The sequence below is a fragment of the Grampus griseus genome, assembly GCF_964374135.1.
Source record: "Grampus griseus genome assembly, chromosome: X".
NCBI classification, from domain to species: domain Eukaryota; kingdom Metazoa; phylum Chordata; class Mammalia; order Artiodactyla; family Delphinidae; genus Grampus; species Grampus griseus.
In genome coordinates this window covers 101481670-101498548 of record NC_138999.1, presented here as the reverse complement: position 1 = coordinate 101498548, position 16879 = coordinate 101481670, and the positions used below count along the sequence as shown (strand labels likewise).

Sequence of the window (16879 nt, the reverse complement as noted above, 5' to 3'; positions counted from 1 at the left end):
GTATTGAACAGACAGCTGAGCACACTGAACTAATGCAGCAAGTACATCATTGGCTTAGAAGGACTTATTTGACACTGTGTGGAAAATTTTAAACATATAATTCAATAGCAGGTTCTCAAATACTTGTAATACTGTCTTGCTCAATCTCTCTTTTAGAAGCATAGGCCGTCACAGTGGAACGTTCAAGTATGTGACAACCACAGTCTGAGTAACAAACTAAGAGGATGTAAGGGAATGAGGAGCAACATGGGGAAAAACGACCACAGGTCCACAGCCCAGAGGTGAGTGACAGCACATGTCAAGTCCCCTACCATTGGGCAATCTGTATCAATGAGCATAATCTTTGACCCTGAAAACGCCAATGCTTGAAATTTATTCTAAGGAGATAATTCAACAAGTGAGCGAACATGTAAGCACAAGGATGCAATAATGCAGTGTTCTTTATGATATCCCCAAATTAGAAATATCCTAATGAGCTAAATCAGTGGAATAACAGATTAGCCTTTAATAAGAATGTGACTGAGCCAGATAGTGATACAGGGTGATAAACACGATGCTGAATAAATACAGTAGGTATAAACCAGCACGACTATGATACAGTCTGTAGAAGAGTACACATAATGTGTATGTGTTTATATACACACAACAGAGACATCTAGAAAGATGTTTGCCAAAATGTTAATAGTTATCGTCTATAGATGCTGATTTTTACTTTCTTCTTTATTACTTTTTGTATTGTTCGAATTTTCTACATGATAATGTATTTATTTTTACAATCAGAAGAAAAAGGAACATTTTTATTTAGGGTAAAAGAAATCTCATTACAATGCGAGCTGCTTTGTTCTGCTGCTTCCCACTTTAATTCTCTGCCACACTCTAGTTTCCTTTCAGTTGCAAAAGTCTAGAAGGCAGACCATCAATTCTGCTCTGCCTAACCTCTTATGGCGTCCAGTCTGGTCAGAGGTCAAAATGCCAGGGAACTGTTAGGCTCCTTCCAAAGGGCATTCTTTGCCTCAGATAGGATAGGGGAGCGTAGCATTACAGCTGTGACACAAGAACTCCTTGAATAAAGAGAGTTTATGCTCCATTAAAACTACCTACTCAGGGGCTTCCTTGGTGGCGCAGTGGTTGAGAGTCCGCCTGCCGATGCAGGGGACACAGGTTCGTGCCCCGGTCCGGGAAGATCCCACATGCCGCAGAGCGGCTGGGCCCGTGAGCCATGGCCGCTGAGCCTGCGCGTCCAGAGCCTGTGCTCCGCAACGGGAGAGGCCACAACAGTGAGAAGCCCGCGTACCACAAAAAAAAAACAACAGAAAACTACCTACTCAGAATGGGAATGGGAGTTAAGAGGGGAAGGTTATTGTAGGGTCAACTTTTTCTTCAAAGAAACGAGTCTTACAGGTACTTATTGCCTTGCTCAAAAGTATGCGCAGGGGTACAGGGGTGTGTCTGTGTCATCTGCATTCCATCTCACAAAACACTTCCTTTGAGATTCACATCACGGTCTCACTTCACCAGTGTATTATTAGCATATTTGCTGGTTTCTTTTTTTTCCCCTCCAACTTCAGTCACCAGAAAAACATCTATACACAGACCCTACAAGAGATGGAATGCCCATGAAAACACTGGCCTGAAACTATGAAGGAACCCAAGGGTGTTTCTGTTTCTTATTCTGAATGGGCGACCAAGGCTAAAAGATCATTCCTTACCTGCCTTATGTAGCGTAACTGAGATTCAGCAATTCCATGAATGAAAGACTCCGGTGAAGAACCTCTCGAGTTTCCATCACTAGCCAGTTGGGTTGAAGGGCTCCACAGCATTTCACGGACAGATGCGGGATTCAGGTCTACGTGGAAGTCAGCTGAAATCTTACAATTGTTCTTCACATCAAATAAGGCAAGATTTATAAAAAAGGGTTCAACCTGGGAATGAAAACCATTACGTTTTTAAACTATGACTTTTATTTTAGGTGGGGTGAGGGGAGGGACACAAATTACAAAATAATTTTTTTTAATTCCTCTGAGTTCAACATTTAGCTAAAATTGCATTGTGGCTCATTTGCATATAAGAAAGAGCATTCTAAATAACAGACTATCAAGTTTTAACTTCTGTCAGGTATAATTTCACAAGCTATAAATTTTTAAAAATGATGCGTAGAAATCAGAAGCCACATTTAAAGAACTTCAACTGTTCTATGAATAAATTTTAATTCTCCATAGGCTTATTGAAATTACCCCAAAATAATGCCGGTATTACAGAGCAGAAATAAATCTTCCCTTTTGCTATGTTACAGCTTATTGGATTATACATTTAATAAGAGCTAATATCAGTGAACATCCAATTACTTGACAAAAGCTTTGCCCCATCAGCAATTTTGGAAGACATGATTCCTCTCCACAGATGGCATTTGAAAGCTGGTCACAAAGAGAAATTGCACGCCAGATGGCATAAAGATTAACCCTTTACACACCGAAAGTCTGCTAGTGCATCTCAGCTACTTTGTTAGAGAATAAATCATCACTGTGGATATTTCTCAAAGACAAAGTAGAACCCTCAAAAAGATGAACATAAAATGCAGTCTCTTTGGCGATTTTACATTCATAGTTTCAAGTATTCCTAAGCAGCTCAAATGATGCGTGACAGCTAATAATTAGAATTTGCTGTGAAGAACAGAATGAATTTACCCTATGAGAATAGTGAGTGAGGTAGAGCTGACTGCACAGCATCTGTGTTCCTCCATGGCTTTGGTGTTCCTTACTCATGGCTATGAGTCAATTTCACAGAAGTCATATTCTCTAGTAGAATTTACAAATTTGAGGGCTTTCCACGCTCTGCAGACAAGTCCCTCTTGAATGTAAAGAGCCTACCTACTCTACCTGCTATTTTGAATAGGTAAGACTTTCATGAATCCTCTCAAGATGAAAACACATTCCTATTCCGGCAAAATAAAGACATGTATGGAATTCTTCCATGTCAAATGTATCGTAACATGTAGCAATGGAATTTGCATGCAGTAAATTAGTTCTCAGAACAAAATTGAAAATCTTAAAAAAATAAGGAAGACGTTTCCTTAATGCACTGGTTTAATGGAGGTAGAAGGAAAATTCATACATACGTTTGTGGGTGGTCCTTTTGCATTGTCTCCAACTTGACCCAAGATATTGAACGTTAAATCATGGCAATTTACCAGGAAACGTTTATTGCACTTTTCCTCAAATGGCTTTATATCAGGTTCAATTCCGGAAAAGTCCAACCTCTACAAAATATATAATATGAATCAATTCTCCCCCAAAATAGATATTATATGAATATAGATCTATGCATAAAAATTGCAAAATCCAACAGTTCTCTGTCCATTCTTCATTTGAACTCTTATTTTTTTATTCAACAAGGCTTTGTAGAGCTCTTATAGTAAGGTTCAAACACAGATAGAGAGAAATCCCGACCTCACCCTCCACCCCACTCCTCTGACTTCATCTCCTATCCTCCCCCCGACCTCTGTTCAGCCCCATTGGCCTCCTTGGTTATTTCTCCAGCACACCAAGTATACTCCCACCTCAGGACCTTTGCACTTGGTGTTCTGTAAGGAACCCTCTTCCCCCAAGATAACTGCAAGGCTTATTTACCAGGGTGAGCCTCACCAGGGTGAGGCTTCATTTCATTCAAGTGTCTAATCAATTGGCATTTCCACAGAAAGACCTTCCTTAATTCCCTATATAAAACTACATACTGGGCTTCCCTGGTGGCGCAGTGGTTGAGAGTCCGTCTGCCGATGCAGGGGACACGGGTTCGTGCCCTGGTCCGGGAAGATCCCACATGCCGCGGAGCGGCTGGGCCCGTGAGCCATGGCCGCTGAGCCTGGGCGTCCGGAGCCTGTGCTCCGCAACGGGAGAGGCCACAACAGTGAGAGACCCACGTACCGCAAAAGAACAAAAAACAAAACAAAACAAAAACTATATACTCTCTGAAAGTCTCTACTCCCTTTCTTTAATTTCGTTTTCTAACATTATTTTTGATATTTATTTGGTTGTTTATTGTTTGTCTTCCCCACAAAATATTATGTTCCAGGATGGTAGGAATTTTGTTTCTTTCATGAGCTGTGCAGGAGACAAATTTGACATGAATGGATATGGAAAGCAAGAATAACACAATGGCCTCTAACTTGGAAGATTCAGTAGACTGTGATGTTACAAACTTAGATGGGAAATAAAAATGAATAGCAGGTATGGGGGGGTGAACAGAGGTGATGAGTTCAGCTTGGGATGTGTTGAGTTTGAGGTGATGCAAGTAAGTGGTTGGAAAAATAGGAGAGGTGTGGGTTGGAGATCTGGATTTGGGCATCAGTGGTAACCAGGGTGAGGAGGACAAGGCCGGACCTCTGGGGACCACCTACATTGAAATGATGAGCAGAGGGAAAGGCATGTGCTCCTGAGCTCAGCTTCTAACAGAGCTGGGAGATGAACCCTGGCTGCCACAGAGATATATTTTTGAAAATTACTGTTATCTCAAAATAAAGTTTAAAAAAAGATACTGGGGGCTTCCCTGGTGGTGCAGTGGTTGAGAGTCCGCCTGCCGATGCAGGGGACACAGGTTCGTGCCCCGGTACGGGAAGATCCCACATGCCGCGGAGCGGCTGGGCCCGTGAGCCATGGCCGCTGAGCCTGCGCGTCCGGAGTCTGTGCTCCGCAACGGCAGAGGCCACAACAGTGAGAGGCCCGCGTACCGCAAAAAATAAATAAATACATAAAATTTTTTAAAAAATAAAAAAGGATATTGGGAGTCAAAGAATTCCTCTCACAGAATCCTCCTCCTTAGCTCACACGGCTCAGGAGATCCTGAGTTCATCTGTTCATTCTAATGGTCTGAACTGACTCACATTCTGTGCACAAATGGGAGGAAAAGTATATACTGTGGGACAACTTACTATACTTTCGATAAGACCAGAGACAGGGTAGATGGGAAATGACTGGATGAATCCGAGCAGAATATACTGCCAGTATGGAAAACTCAAGCCAAGAAACATAAGAATTTTTCTCAATTGCCTGAGTATTTCAAGCCAAAACAGGTATTGTGACTGAAGAGTCTTGGATAATTATAGCTGTCCTGACCTTGCCTACATCACTGACAAAATTCTCCTTAAAAGGGCCTAAAATATAATATTCGTACCTGAAAGCACGATTTTCCCCCCAGAGTCTATTTATCTACAAATGTGTGGGACTAGACAGCTCCCTCTTGAACACTTATCTATCTGTGGAGCCAGCGGAGGCAAGTCATTGCCATGGAGATCAATTCTAATTTCCGCCCATTTATCTGCTCTCCTTTCTAGCTTACTCAGACGGTGGAATGTGAAGAGAAGCTGGACTAAACGCCCCCAGCCCCCAAATCCTTTCCCTTCTGAGGCCTAAGAGTGCAAATGTTGGGACATATGGCCATCCTCAGTAGTTCAAAGTTGGAGCCACCCCCTTCAGTCAGTGTTTCTTTTCTTTTGTTTTTTGTGTTTTTTAAAATTTTTTGTCTGCCTCTTCTTTGGGGGATGCTTATTAGGCGTGTACATTTTTAATTTTTTTGGCCGTGCCACTTGGAATGTAGGATCTTAGTTCCCCAATGAGGGATCGAACCCGTGCCCCCTGCATTGGAAACACAGAGTCTTAACCACTGGACCGCCAGGGAATTCCCCAGTGCTTCTTTATTCTCTACGGTCAGTGGAAGAAAACACATCTCTAAACACTGAACTCTGGCCAAAAGTGACAGCCGATATTATAGGATGACACTGCCTACCTAGAAAAGTACTCGACACACACAACCTAGATTTCTCTGTAGTGAAACTGCCTTCCATAACCAACACTGAAGTCAATTTTCTGTCAAACTTTCATTGCAACAGTGAATTTTTCTCTCACTGTGTAGCTCACTGATAAACAACTCAAACATAAAATCAGTTCAGTTCCATGACCACAAAAACACTACACCACAGATTTTTTAAAGACACTAGATTGAGTTTCAACCACAGTCAATTGGCTTCTTTGTATACAATCAAAGAGTCTGACATGTTCAATTAGAGCCCAATCCTGATGATGAGGGGTGGGATCAAAGGCTCAGACATGCTTGGAATGAGTAAATTTCTGAATGAATATCTTAGAACTAACATTCCCAAGGCCTGCTATACCCCTTTTTGTTTTAATTCATACAACTTACACAAATAATATAGTAGTGCTATGGAGAAAAAGGGAGAGAACATTTAAAACAAATTTTCCCCAGATAATTTTATTTTCTCATGTGGTATTTTATTAAGGAAAAACTTTTGCATTATTTATAGACTATATACTTTTTCCATTTCAGACTAAAAACTTTTAGTTAGAAAACTGTATGAAGTGGGGGCTTCCCTGGCGGTGGAGTGGTTAAGAATCCGCCTGCCAGTGCAGGGGACACGGGTTCGAGCCCTGGTCCAGGAAGATCCCACATGCCGCGGAGCAACTAAGCCTGTGGCACACAACTACCGAGCCTGCGCTCTAGAGCCCGCAAGCCACAACTACTGAGACCACGTGCCACAACTACTGAAGCCCACGCGCCTAGAGCCCGTGCTCCGCAACAAGAGAAGCCACCGCAATGAGAAGCCCGTGCACCACAACAAAGAGTAGCCCCAGCTCACTGCAACCAGAGAAAGCCCTTGCGCAGCAACGAAGACCCAACGCAGCCAAAGATAAATAAATAAATTTATTAAAATAAATCAGAGGAGGCTCCTCTTTAAAAAAAAAAAAAAAGAAAGAAAACTGTATGAAGCAAAAAGAAATGAAAACAAAGTCAGTCTTCCCCAAATTATTTTATATTGTATTGACATATTTTCACTGAGGAAAAAACTGTAATGCTTATATAATGCGTACTTTTCTACTGAAAAAATCCCACAGATTTTAATTAGAAATCTCATGTAGAAAAATTGAAAAGAAAACCAAAATATTCATCTTCCCTCAAATAATTTCATTTTCTTGTGAAATAGTTTCCATTGGGAAAAATATTTGTAACATTTATACACAGCAGAATTTTTCCATTTTAAAAAATCAGCAATTTAATCAGAAAACATGATGGAATTACCTAAATGGGAAAAGAATATGAAAAAAGATACATGTATATGTATAACTGAATCACTGTGCTATACACCTGAAACTAACACAACATTATTAATCAATTATATGCCAATATAAAATAAAAAATTTTTAGAGGTAAAATAAGAAAATATCATGGAATTAAATATTAACTACCTATATATCTTAGTACAAAAAGTGCCTCACTCTCATGAAAGAGATTAAAATACACATGTGCACATAAACCTGTACTTCCCTGCACCGCTTTCCAGTTTAAGTGAGATACATGAAAATTATCCCAGTTCTACAGGCCTACATCAAAAGTGGAAAATAAACACGTCTCATATGACTTGGCGTTCCTTACACTGCAGATATTCACTGCTACTGGATCACAATTGTATTTAATGGGTTAAAAGCACTGAAACCATTGTTAAGGACTCTTTAATTTATCCATTTTGAGGAGTGAGATGAAGTGAAAAGAATATAAAGAACTGAGAGAAAAAGAAATATATATATATGTTGTCCCAAACTATTTGTATATACGCTAGCCCTCTTAGTTAAGTTAGCTGTTAAGCTACTTGTTCAAAGTAAGCAAGACAAGTATAAAGCAATAGATATGCCCAGTAGTGCAAAAATCAGTGATTTCAACATTTCAGACATTGTTTATCTGAATAAGCAACTATTCTAGGATTATTTAAAGAAATGTATCATTAATACCTGAACTTCCGAGTCAAAAGAAAAGAGGTTCTGTCTTCCATCTCCTCTACTGAGTTTGTTCAGCTGTTCAGTTTCTCTTCCATACTAAAATTAAAACAAACATATATATATACACACACACACACAAACACGAAACATTACTTCATTTCCGTCAAAACAGTATTAAATGCCATTTAATTATCTAGTTTATGTGAAACTAGCAATCTGCCACAGCTTCAAAAAATATACTATTCTTGGGCTTCCCTGGTGGCGCAGTGGTTGAGAGTCCGCCTGCCGAGGCAGGGGACGTGGGTTCGTGCCCCGGCCCGGGAAGATCCCACATGCCGCGGAGCGACTGGGCCCGTGAGCCATGGCCGCTGAGCCTGCGCGTCCGGAGCCTGTGCTCCGCAACGGGAGAGGCCACAACAGTGAGAGGCCTGCGTACCGCAAAAAAAAAAAAAAAAAAAAAATATATATATATATATATATATATATATATATATATATATATATATATATATATACACTATTTCCAATCACTTAAGGTGGATAAAGAATGCTTGCTGGGCAGAGAATCACAGTCACCATGACCCATAAATAAGCTATAGATCAGCTTCTTATACTTTCTATATGCCTTTTATAATACCAAGAATACTGTTCAACCCATAGTACAAAAAAGAAATACAAGAGACTTTGGATGTAAAAGAGAATAAACGAGAGAAAACACTATCTTTTATATATCCATGGTGCTAGCCATGGAATATTATACACAATTCTGATTCCATCACTTTAGGAAAAACATAATGGGCTCTACGGTCTGGAATGACAAAGACTCAGAGGGGATACATTAAAAGCTACAGGGGATCATGAGTGTGTTCCTAAATTTTGGAAGACAGCTTTGAAGCTTAAGAGAACGCTAAATTTCAAACAGAAAAAAGTAACATCTAAACCTGTGTAACTTAATAGTTCAGGAAGAGGAATAAAGTAAAAATATAAATAGGTTTGGTAAGGATTTAAATGAAGAAATGGGTCATAACCTCCTAATCTATTATAGTAGAGAGTCCACAGAGTAATATATGTAACCTACTAAGATAGGTATGATAATCACCTCTACACTTTCAAAACTGGCTCACTTCAAACACCAAAGAGCAGAGTAACTAACACAAACGCTGTCTGTTAACCAAAATCTTTACCTGATGAAATTATTCATATACATATACATAGGCAGCCACATACAGAAAGACTATGATTTTCATACAAAATTAACATATACAAATCATTAGATTGAATATCATGTTCAATCTTCATCAAGAGCCCCTTGAATGAAGCATAGTTAGTGTATGAATGGCATACAGTAACTGAACTGAATAAGAAGTAGCAGATAAAATCAATAAAGTCACTAAAGTCTAGAAGTACTTCTTGGCATCTAGGAAAACAAATAACATTTTCCAAACTGTTAGTTGGCACTTACAGGTCCAGCTTTAGGAGTGTAACTTTTCTTTTACCATCTCTACCTGTTTCACTCATTTGTTGTGGTTTTTAACTTAGAAATGACATTGCCACATGGAATCCAGCATTCAAACTTTAATAGCTAATCCTGCATTGTCTCAGTTGAAGGCAAGTTGCCATCAGAAAGATGTACCTTCATCAGTTCCGGATGCATGCTCCGTTCCAAGCTGGCCATGATGTTCTCGGCTTTTCCTTGGCTGCTAGTTTCATCATCTGCGAATTCATTAAAAGCAGATGTTCTAAACCATGCAGACCATTACTAATCACCTAAGCGGAATATCCTAACTATCTCCCTCTCCCACCCCAACCTCTCCTACTAGATTTATTGCAAAGAATTTTGATTATGAAAGCACAGGGAAAACTCTAATGGGCTTTTGAAAATCTGCCATGAATTCCCTATCTGTTTCAGTCTGGTTATATTTCATATGTCAGAGCCCATGTAGCATATCAACTCTTAAAAAAAAGAAAGAAAGAAAAGAAAACCCTATCAACCTCCATAGTCACTTTTAATGAAGAAGCAGGTCACCTTCAAGATTAAGAGTTCTATATTCACTCTACACAAAGGACATTCCCATGGATTAAAGACAAGGGCTTTACCTCAATAATGAATCATTTAAAAATTCTGACCTTGTGCTGCCTCTACCGTCTCCTTTTTCTCTTGCACTAAACTGTCGGTATTGATCTGAATAATCTTTTTCAAAGTTATCAACCATTCCTCCATTTCCTGCTCAGTTTCAGCAGCCAGATAATGGCTATACTTATCTAACATCTTGAGTTCGAAAGCATGACGGCGCATTTTGGGGCACTGGAGGGGGGAAAAAAAAAAGACGTGTTCAGTTAGTTTAGTTGCCCTTTTAATATTAGATTTCATTAGTTTATTTACTTTTACCTCAGCTCAGCACATATGTACGTCAATACTTCCACGAAAGAACTGCTTCTTTCAACAAGGAATAGAAATTCCAAGACGACGAATGACCACGTCAAACATCTTATTTATCCCCCTCAGTACTGAGCACAGCAGTATATGCACAAAGTTGGCATAAAATACTACACGTTGAGTGAGTATTATCATTTAAGGCCTTCTGACATCCTCCACGTTTGGATAATCAAACTACCAGCATAAAAAGAAGCAAATGTTTTACTATTTCCACCCTGCTTTAAGTTTTCCTGGCATATTCACAGATTTTCAAAATCAGCCCTTAAAAACCAGCTTAAATGTGACCTGAAATAAACCTGGTACTTGCTTTATATCACACCATAAAATGCAATATCACTATCTGATTCACTCTGCCATGCAGAATATGAAATGCATCACAGTTGGTTCATATTAGATTGTGGCTCTCCATAAAAGTGATGGAAATGGCCCAGGCTGAATGCTAGCATACAAGGAAAATAGAAGCCTCTTCCTTTCCTCAAACACGATGCCACCTCTTTTATATTGCCACCTTCTCTGTCATGACAAAAGAAATGACACACTCTCCCCCGCTCCCAAATACCTCAGCATTAATTTCAAGAAAGGCTCATGAATCAGTAATTTTCCAGTGCGTGGTCATCATTCAAGAAGGAACCAAGGGAAGTTCCTCCTCATCTTCAAAGCGTAGTAAAGAATGAAATGAAACTGCTGTAGCAAGTCATAAAGATTTATATATTTGAAAATATTTGGGAGGAGGGAATCGTAAATAGAGGAGCACCAGAAAAGGAGGTCAGTCCGGACTAGAGCTAATTGAGAAAATCTGGGAATTGTATGTGCCTTCTTTCAGTAGATAAGAAAGCTGTCACATTTATATATATATAAAAGAAGGCAACTTCTATTCGCATAGATCTTTATAGCTTTTATATTTCATGTTTTAAAGTGTGTCTTCACTTGCTCCTCATGACAATCTCATTTGATAAAGCGAGTAGATATTATTAATCCCACTTTACAGTTCTGAAAACTAAGATTCAGGTAGGCTGAGGGTGTTGAAGCAACATCTCCTGCCTTCCACTCAATGCAGTGCTCCTTCTTGTCGACCAGGCCACCCCGGCTCTGTAGTAATGGCTCCTATCACACGGTCAATCAACTTCCTATTGAATCATCTCTCTGCCCTCTGCTTCCCACCCCATCCACGCTAACCCTAATGTCCCTGCCTCCTCAAGTAACTCAAATCAGCAAACATTTGGTAAGCCCCTACTGTATGTGCAACTCTGCTGATCACTATAAGGGACCCAGACATGAATATGACATGGTCCCTGTAATCCAAAAAGGAACGCACAGAGCTAAGTACAGTGGTAGCACAGGGGAGGTGGAGCTTAATTCCATGAGGGTGAAGAAGAACACAAAAAATGTTTCATGCCACAAGTCCCATTTGAGCCAAGTCTTAACAGATAAGATTCAAACAGGAACAGAAGGGGAAGTACATGCCAAGCAGAGAAGCAAATGTAAGAAAGGCACACAGGCGTGAAACTCAGTGGAGTGCTTAGCCTGGCGTGACTAGAGCACAGAATGTGTATGGGGATGCCGGGGGATGGGGTTGGTAAGGTCAAATCACTGCGGGCCTGCAATGCCCTGGTAAGAGATTTCGAGCTCACTCTGCAAGACAATAAATCAAGAGCCAAAAGGTTTTTTGTTTTTGTTTTTTTAACATCTTTACTGGAGTATAATTGCTTTACAATGGTGTGTTAGTTTCTGCTTTGTAACAAAGTGAATGAGTTATACATATACGTATGTTCCCATATCTCTTCCCTCTTGCGTCTCCCTCCCACCCACCCTACCTATCCCAGTGAAGGACCCCATCTACGTCTTAGGAAGCCGGATGACACATCAGAAGGCAGGAAGGGGAGACTCTAGGCAAGACAAGATAAAAGGGGGAACCAGAGGAAGACAGTGAGAATGGAAAGAAGGTAAGAGATTCAAGAGGCACCCTGGAGCAGACTCCAAAGGACTGGGTAAACACTTGAATAGTGGCACAGAGGGAGAGTGGGAACTCTGAAGAGGATTCTGAATTGCTAGTATGAATGTTTTGGTGGATGCAGATGTCATTAACCAAGGCAGAAAAAGACTGAGGTTCTTAAAAGTTGATCAATAACCCTACCTGAACAACATCAATGCAGGCATCCAAGTAGATGCAACCTTTAGATTCTTTTGAATTTTTCTCATCTTTATAGGAATTGAGAATATACGAACCATCGGGAAGCTGAGTTAAGTAAAAATACCGTCTCTTGAACACCTATGGGGGAAAAAACAGCAGTGACACATTTGTTATGTATACATTGCATTTGAACAAGAAACCTTGAAGGGCTTGCCACACGCATTGTATCTGGACAATCTTCAGACAACTTGGGGAAGTCATTAGGAATTACCATTATCTTGATTTCGTTTTAAGATGGAGAGCTTGAAGTCAAGTGGTTTACTCTCAGTCAAGTATCTGGAGAAGTTTTAACACTTTAAAGTTCATAAAGCAGTTTTGTATCTGAATCACTACATTTCGCTACAGCATACTTCTGTTTAATTGCAAACCATGACTGGATTCTTATAATTTCGTTCACCTCACCACAAATCTAAGGGTGTACACACACACACACACACACACACACCCTCTATCATATAGTTACTTATCACCTGCACATCTTATTGCACTCACCTATGCTGCTCCAGTGTCCCCACTGCCGAGAGTCCAGCTTATAACACACTCACAGGGAAATACTGAGAGCAGTGAGATGCCACCAGTTGCTGTTCAGCACCCTGTATGCTGAGATTTGAGTCAAGAGGCCCAATGTGATTGGGCCACGCGTTTGAAATTAGGGATTCACAACAGTTAAGGAGTAGCCTGTTGCTACAACTCACAGCGAAGCCCACAGCAATGGGGAAAAGGAGGAAAAGACAGCCTGATTCATTTATTCTGCCCCTCTACTCTCCCTTAAAAGACTCTTGGACCTGATGAAGGAAGTGGAAAAAGGGTTAGGGTTAGGATTCAGAGCTCTCTGATGAATCTATGCTTCTTTCAGTAAGCCACAGACTGCACGCTGTGTTCAGCATTTGTTATAGTAAAATTCCCCTGGTTAAGAGATCTAAAATCATTTCAGGACGGGAATGGGAAGACAGACTAGGAAACAGCCTCTTGGTGATCATATTGAAGAAACGCATTCCTATGCATCTTGTCTTACTCACAGAAGTCAGCTTTAAGACCTAAGCTGGCCATTTTCAATCACCCATCTGATAATCCAGTACGATCTCTGACTATTTTAAGAACTTTAATTATGGAAAGAGTATTATTTGGCAAGATTATTCTTGAAAACTACTTAACTCCTGGCAAAGTATCTAAGATATCAACAATTCATTTCTCCATGGCATGAGGGTAAGCAAAATATAGAAATAGGTTAAGGGGCATTTCTTTTAAGGAAAACCAGTAAAAAGAAATCATACGCTTGTAGTTATTTTTGACTTGTTCAAATATCACTGATCTTAGAATGAATGACAAAAATATACCAGTGTGAGGAACACCCTAACAGGTTAGACTGGTAAATGCTTACTGCTTCTGTTTCAGGGAGGGGCCCTGTGGGCTACATGGCATCAACAGAAAGAAGTCCAAGTAGAAAATACCACTTTGTTTTTCAATGCCAATCAGGTAATCATTACTGCATCAGTATACAAAGGCACAGAAAGTGTGTGTGTGTGTGTGTGTGTGTGTGTGTGATCTCATTTTACCCACATTTAAGTTTACTGCAACTATAATGAAGAAATCTAGATTCATATATAAGGAAAATGTTAATCATAACGGTGATCATATATATATGTGTATATATACATATATTTATGTTTGCTTATTTTCATGACAGTGGTTCATAGCTGTTATTAAATTGATGGAACCAGAAGACCTAAAATGACATAATGAGCTGATTTCAAATGAACAAAACACCACTTTTTAGAAGTTATCACAATACTTATGTATGACAAAAATTAAAATACATTTTCCAGGCAAAAGTTAACATAAAAAAAATTACAACCAGATTAGAATCTGAACCATGATCAAATCTAAAACTCAAAGTTCATAGATTCAGTGGTACAGTCTGTAGACTCCATTGGCACAGTCCTTAGCCAGCAACAGAGGAAGGGAAAACACAGAGCAAAACATCTGTGGCACAGAGTCAAATTATAGCCTGCAACATTTTTTTATGTACAGCTCCCTCACCAAGCAAAGATGTTTTGTGGCAGCCGCCATTGCCAATATTAGCAAAGCACGATCATCACAATAGAGATGGAAAGGGATCTGAAATTACAGTAAATCACTTCCTGTAACACTGCAATTATGTCTAAATGTGACACTGAGGTAAGGCAGCTCGTGAATCTGGGGAGAGAGCAGATGCCTGAAAGTCATACGATCTTGATTCTCACCCAGCATTCCTGCTCCCCAGCAGCGAAACCGTCCTCAAGACTCGGCTTCTCTCCTTCCTCACTTGTAAAATGATGGGATCAGATCAAATGATCTGTAAGATCCTCTTTTTTTTTTCATGATCTACAAATAATTTTATTGAAAATGAACAAATAACACAGCAGCCTTCCCAGCTGGGGGCCACACTCCCCAAGCGATTTCCTACAGGCTTAAAGCACTCAGTTTTCACAGTAAGGACATTTTTTAAAAAATCATTTCTAGAGACAGCAGACTCTGCCCCAACGACAGATCTGTAAGATCTCGAAGACGTCTTCTCATTCTAATATTCTATGATATATGTTGGGTTTCCACTTCCGGGAAGCTTTTAAGGTACTTTTCAGAGAAGAAAGGGGTATCCTAAATCTCATATGGAACCAAAAAGGGAAGTCAGAAACAGGGCTTTTTTTAATGTTGCTATTTAGGGTACCGGTCTACGTTGTTTTTTTCCATTTCGAAAAGAAGACAACTGTTAAAATGATGACTATATAGAACAGTGGTAATTACCCTATATCATACCTTTCATCTGAAGGCCTCAAGTCCTTTGTAACCAAGAGCTAATTCTTTTAATGTCACTTGACGATAAGCATTATTATCCACATTTTACCTAACAGCAAACTGAGGGACCAAGACCTCACTCAAGTTCACACAGACAAGTCGATGGCAGAACTGGAATCAGAATCACAGGACAATGACAAAGAGAATCTTGCCCAAACCTTCCAATGGCTTCCCATCAAGGTTAGAATAAGACCCCAAATCCTTCCCCCATAGCCTGGGATGATGTGCTGGCTCTGGCCTTGGATTATCTCTTGGATTTTATTTCTAATTATGCTGCTCCAGCTGTACTGGCTCACCTGCTGTTCCTCAAACAAAAAACCTTCTTCAGGCCTTTGCACGTCATGTCCCCTTCGCCTGGAAGCCTCTTGCCCCACATATCCACAGCTTCTTTCAGGCCTTCACTTGAATTTTACCTCCTCCGAGAGGCCTTCTATGACTACCTGCCCTCACGGCGGCACCTTATTTTAGCTTTTTCATAGAACGATCACTATTCAAATATATCTTATTCATCTATCTATTTATTTATTTGCTGTCTGCCTCTTTTAAACCGTTAAGGTCCAAGTCTCATCCACTGCTGTAGCCCCAGTACCTGTAACAGCGCCTGGAAAGCAATAAAATTTTGCAAATGAACGAGGAATGAATGAATAATTCATTCTCCAGTACAGATTCTCCAGCGGTTTCATCGAATAGAAGGGTGTTTCTCTGTAACGCCCATATTCTTTTTCCTCCTCCGCACCTTTATTATTTTTCCTAGATGGTGAACACAGCTGAAAATTCCCCACCGTACTCAGTGAGAGGCATGGTTCCTAATGAGTGGCCCACTCAGACCACCCAGAAGAATAAAATAGAGAGTTAGCCAAAGGAGATAATTCTCTGGGAACAGGTCCTGCCAAGTCTCCTGAAGGCCCTGAGCTGTCTGGATGACAACCTTTTGAACACTTACCATATGACCCTTTCTGGAGCAGGAACAAAGGCCTTCTGTCACTCGGTTGAATCAAAGATGGAAGGCCAGAAAGTTCGAGCACCTAGCATCCTCAAAATGAGGACAGCCTTTTATCATTTTATATAACAAATCTCAAAGGTGTTTACCTACGTGTGTTCCCTAGAGGGTAATTATTTACTGCTAAATTCTATGAACCAGGAGCCCTGAGAAAGGATGGTCTGAAGGCTTTGGCCAAGTAGGTGGGCCAGGAGCAATGTAGAAATGGGGCGGGGGAAACTTACTTGACTCATGTCTCTGATGGAACAGGAAAAAAGAGGCAGCAAGGAAAAGGAGAAAGCCGGAGACACACTGGGTCTCAGAGCTGTTCGAAGCGAAGATGAAAGAAACAGTGGGGAAGAAAACCCCACGACTTATCAGAAAATTGAACTGCAGTTAATTATACCAGAATGTCAGCAACGTCATCCTGCCGAATACCCCTACCAGTAGGTTGGCAACCTGATATATCACTCATCACTCTCCACTGTATCATATTACAGTCCTACCAAGTTTTAATATATTATATAGGTCTACTGTCTGGGAGACTGGTTAAAACTCAGATAGCTTTTCTTTGATAATTCTACCCTATCTAGGCACTGGAGATGTTTTAACTATTTAGTTTGAAGCAAAGTCTAAAAGGAGGGGTCTACAATCCA

General features: G+C 40.2%; 1 protein-coding gene across 1 annotated transcript in view; it reads right to left on the bottom strand.

Annotated features, from left to right (window-relative positions):
• Positions 1-16879, bottom strand: part of DOCK11 (dedicator of cytokinesis 11) — a gene marked incomplete at its 5' end in the record, with an annotated part of 190438 nt that overhangs the window by 123047 nt on the left and 50512 nt on the right. The window contains 6 exons of the mRNA XM_082680876.1: positions 1710-1922; positions 3116-3256; positions 7794-7877; positions 9415-9494; positions 9909-10086; positions 12353-12487. Of these exons, the coding sequence (XP_082537002.1) occupies positions 1710-1922; positions 3116-3256; positions 7794-7877; positions 9415-9494; positions 9909-10086; positions 12353-12487 (831 nt within the window). The remainder of the gene's footprint in view (positions 1-1709; positions 1923-3115; positions 3257-7793; positions 7878-9414; positions 9495-9908; positions 10087-12352; positions 12488-16879) is intronic.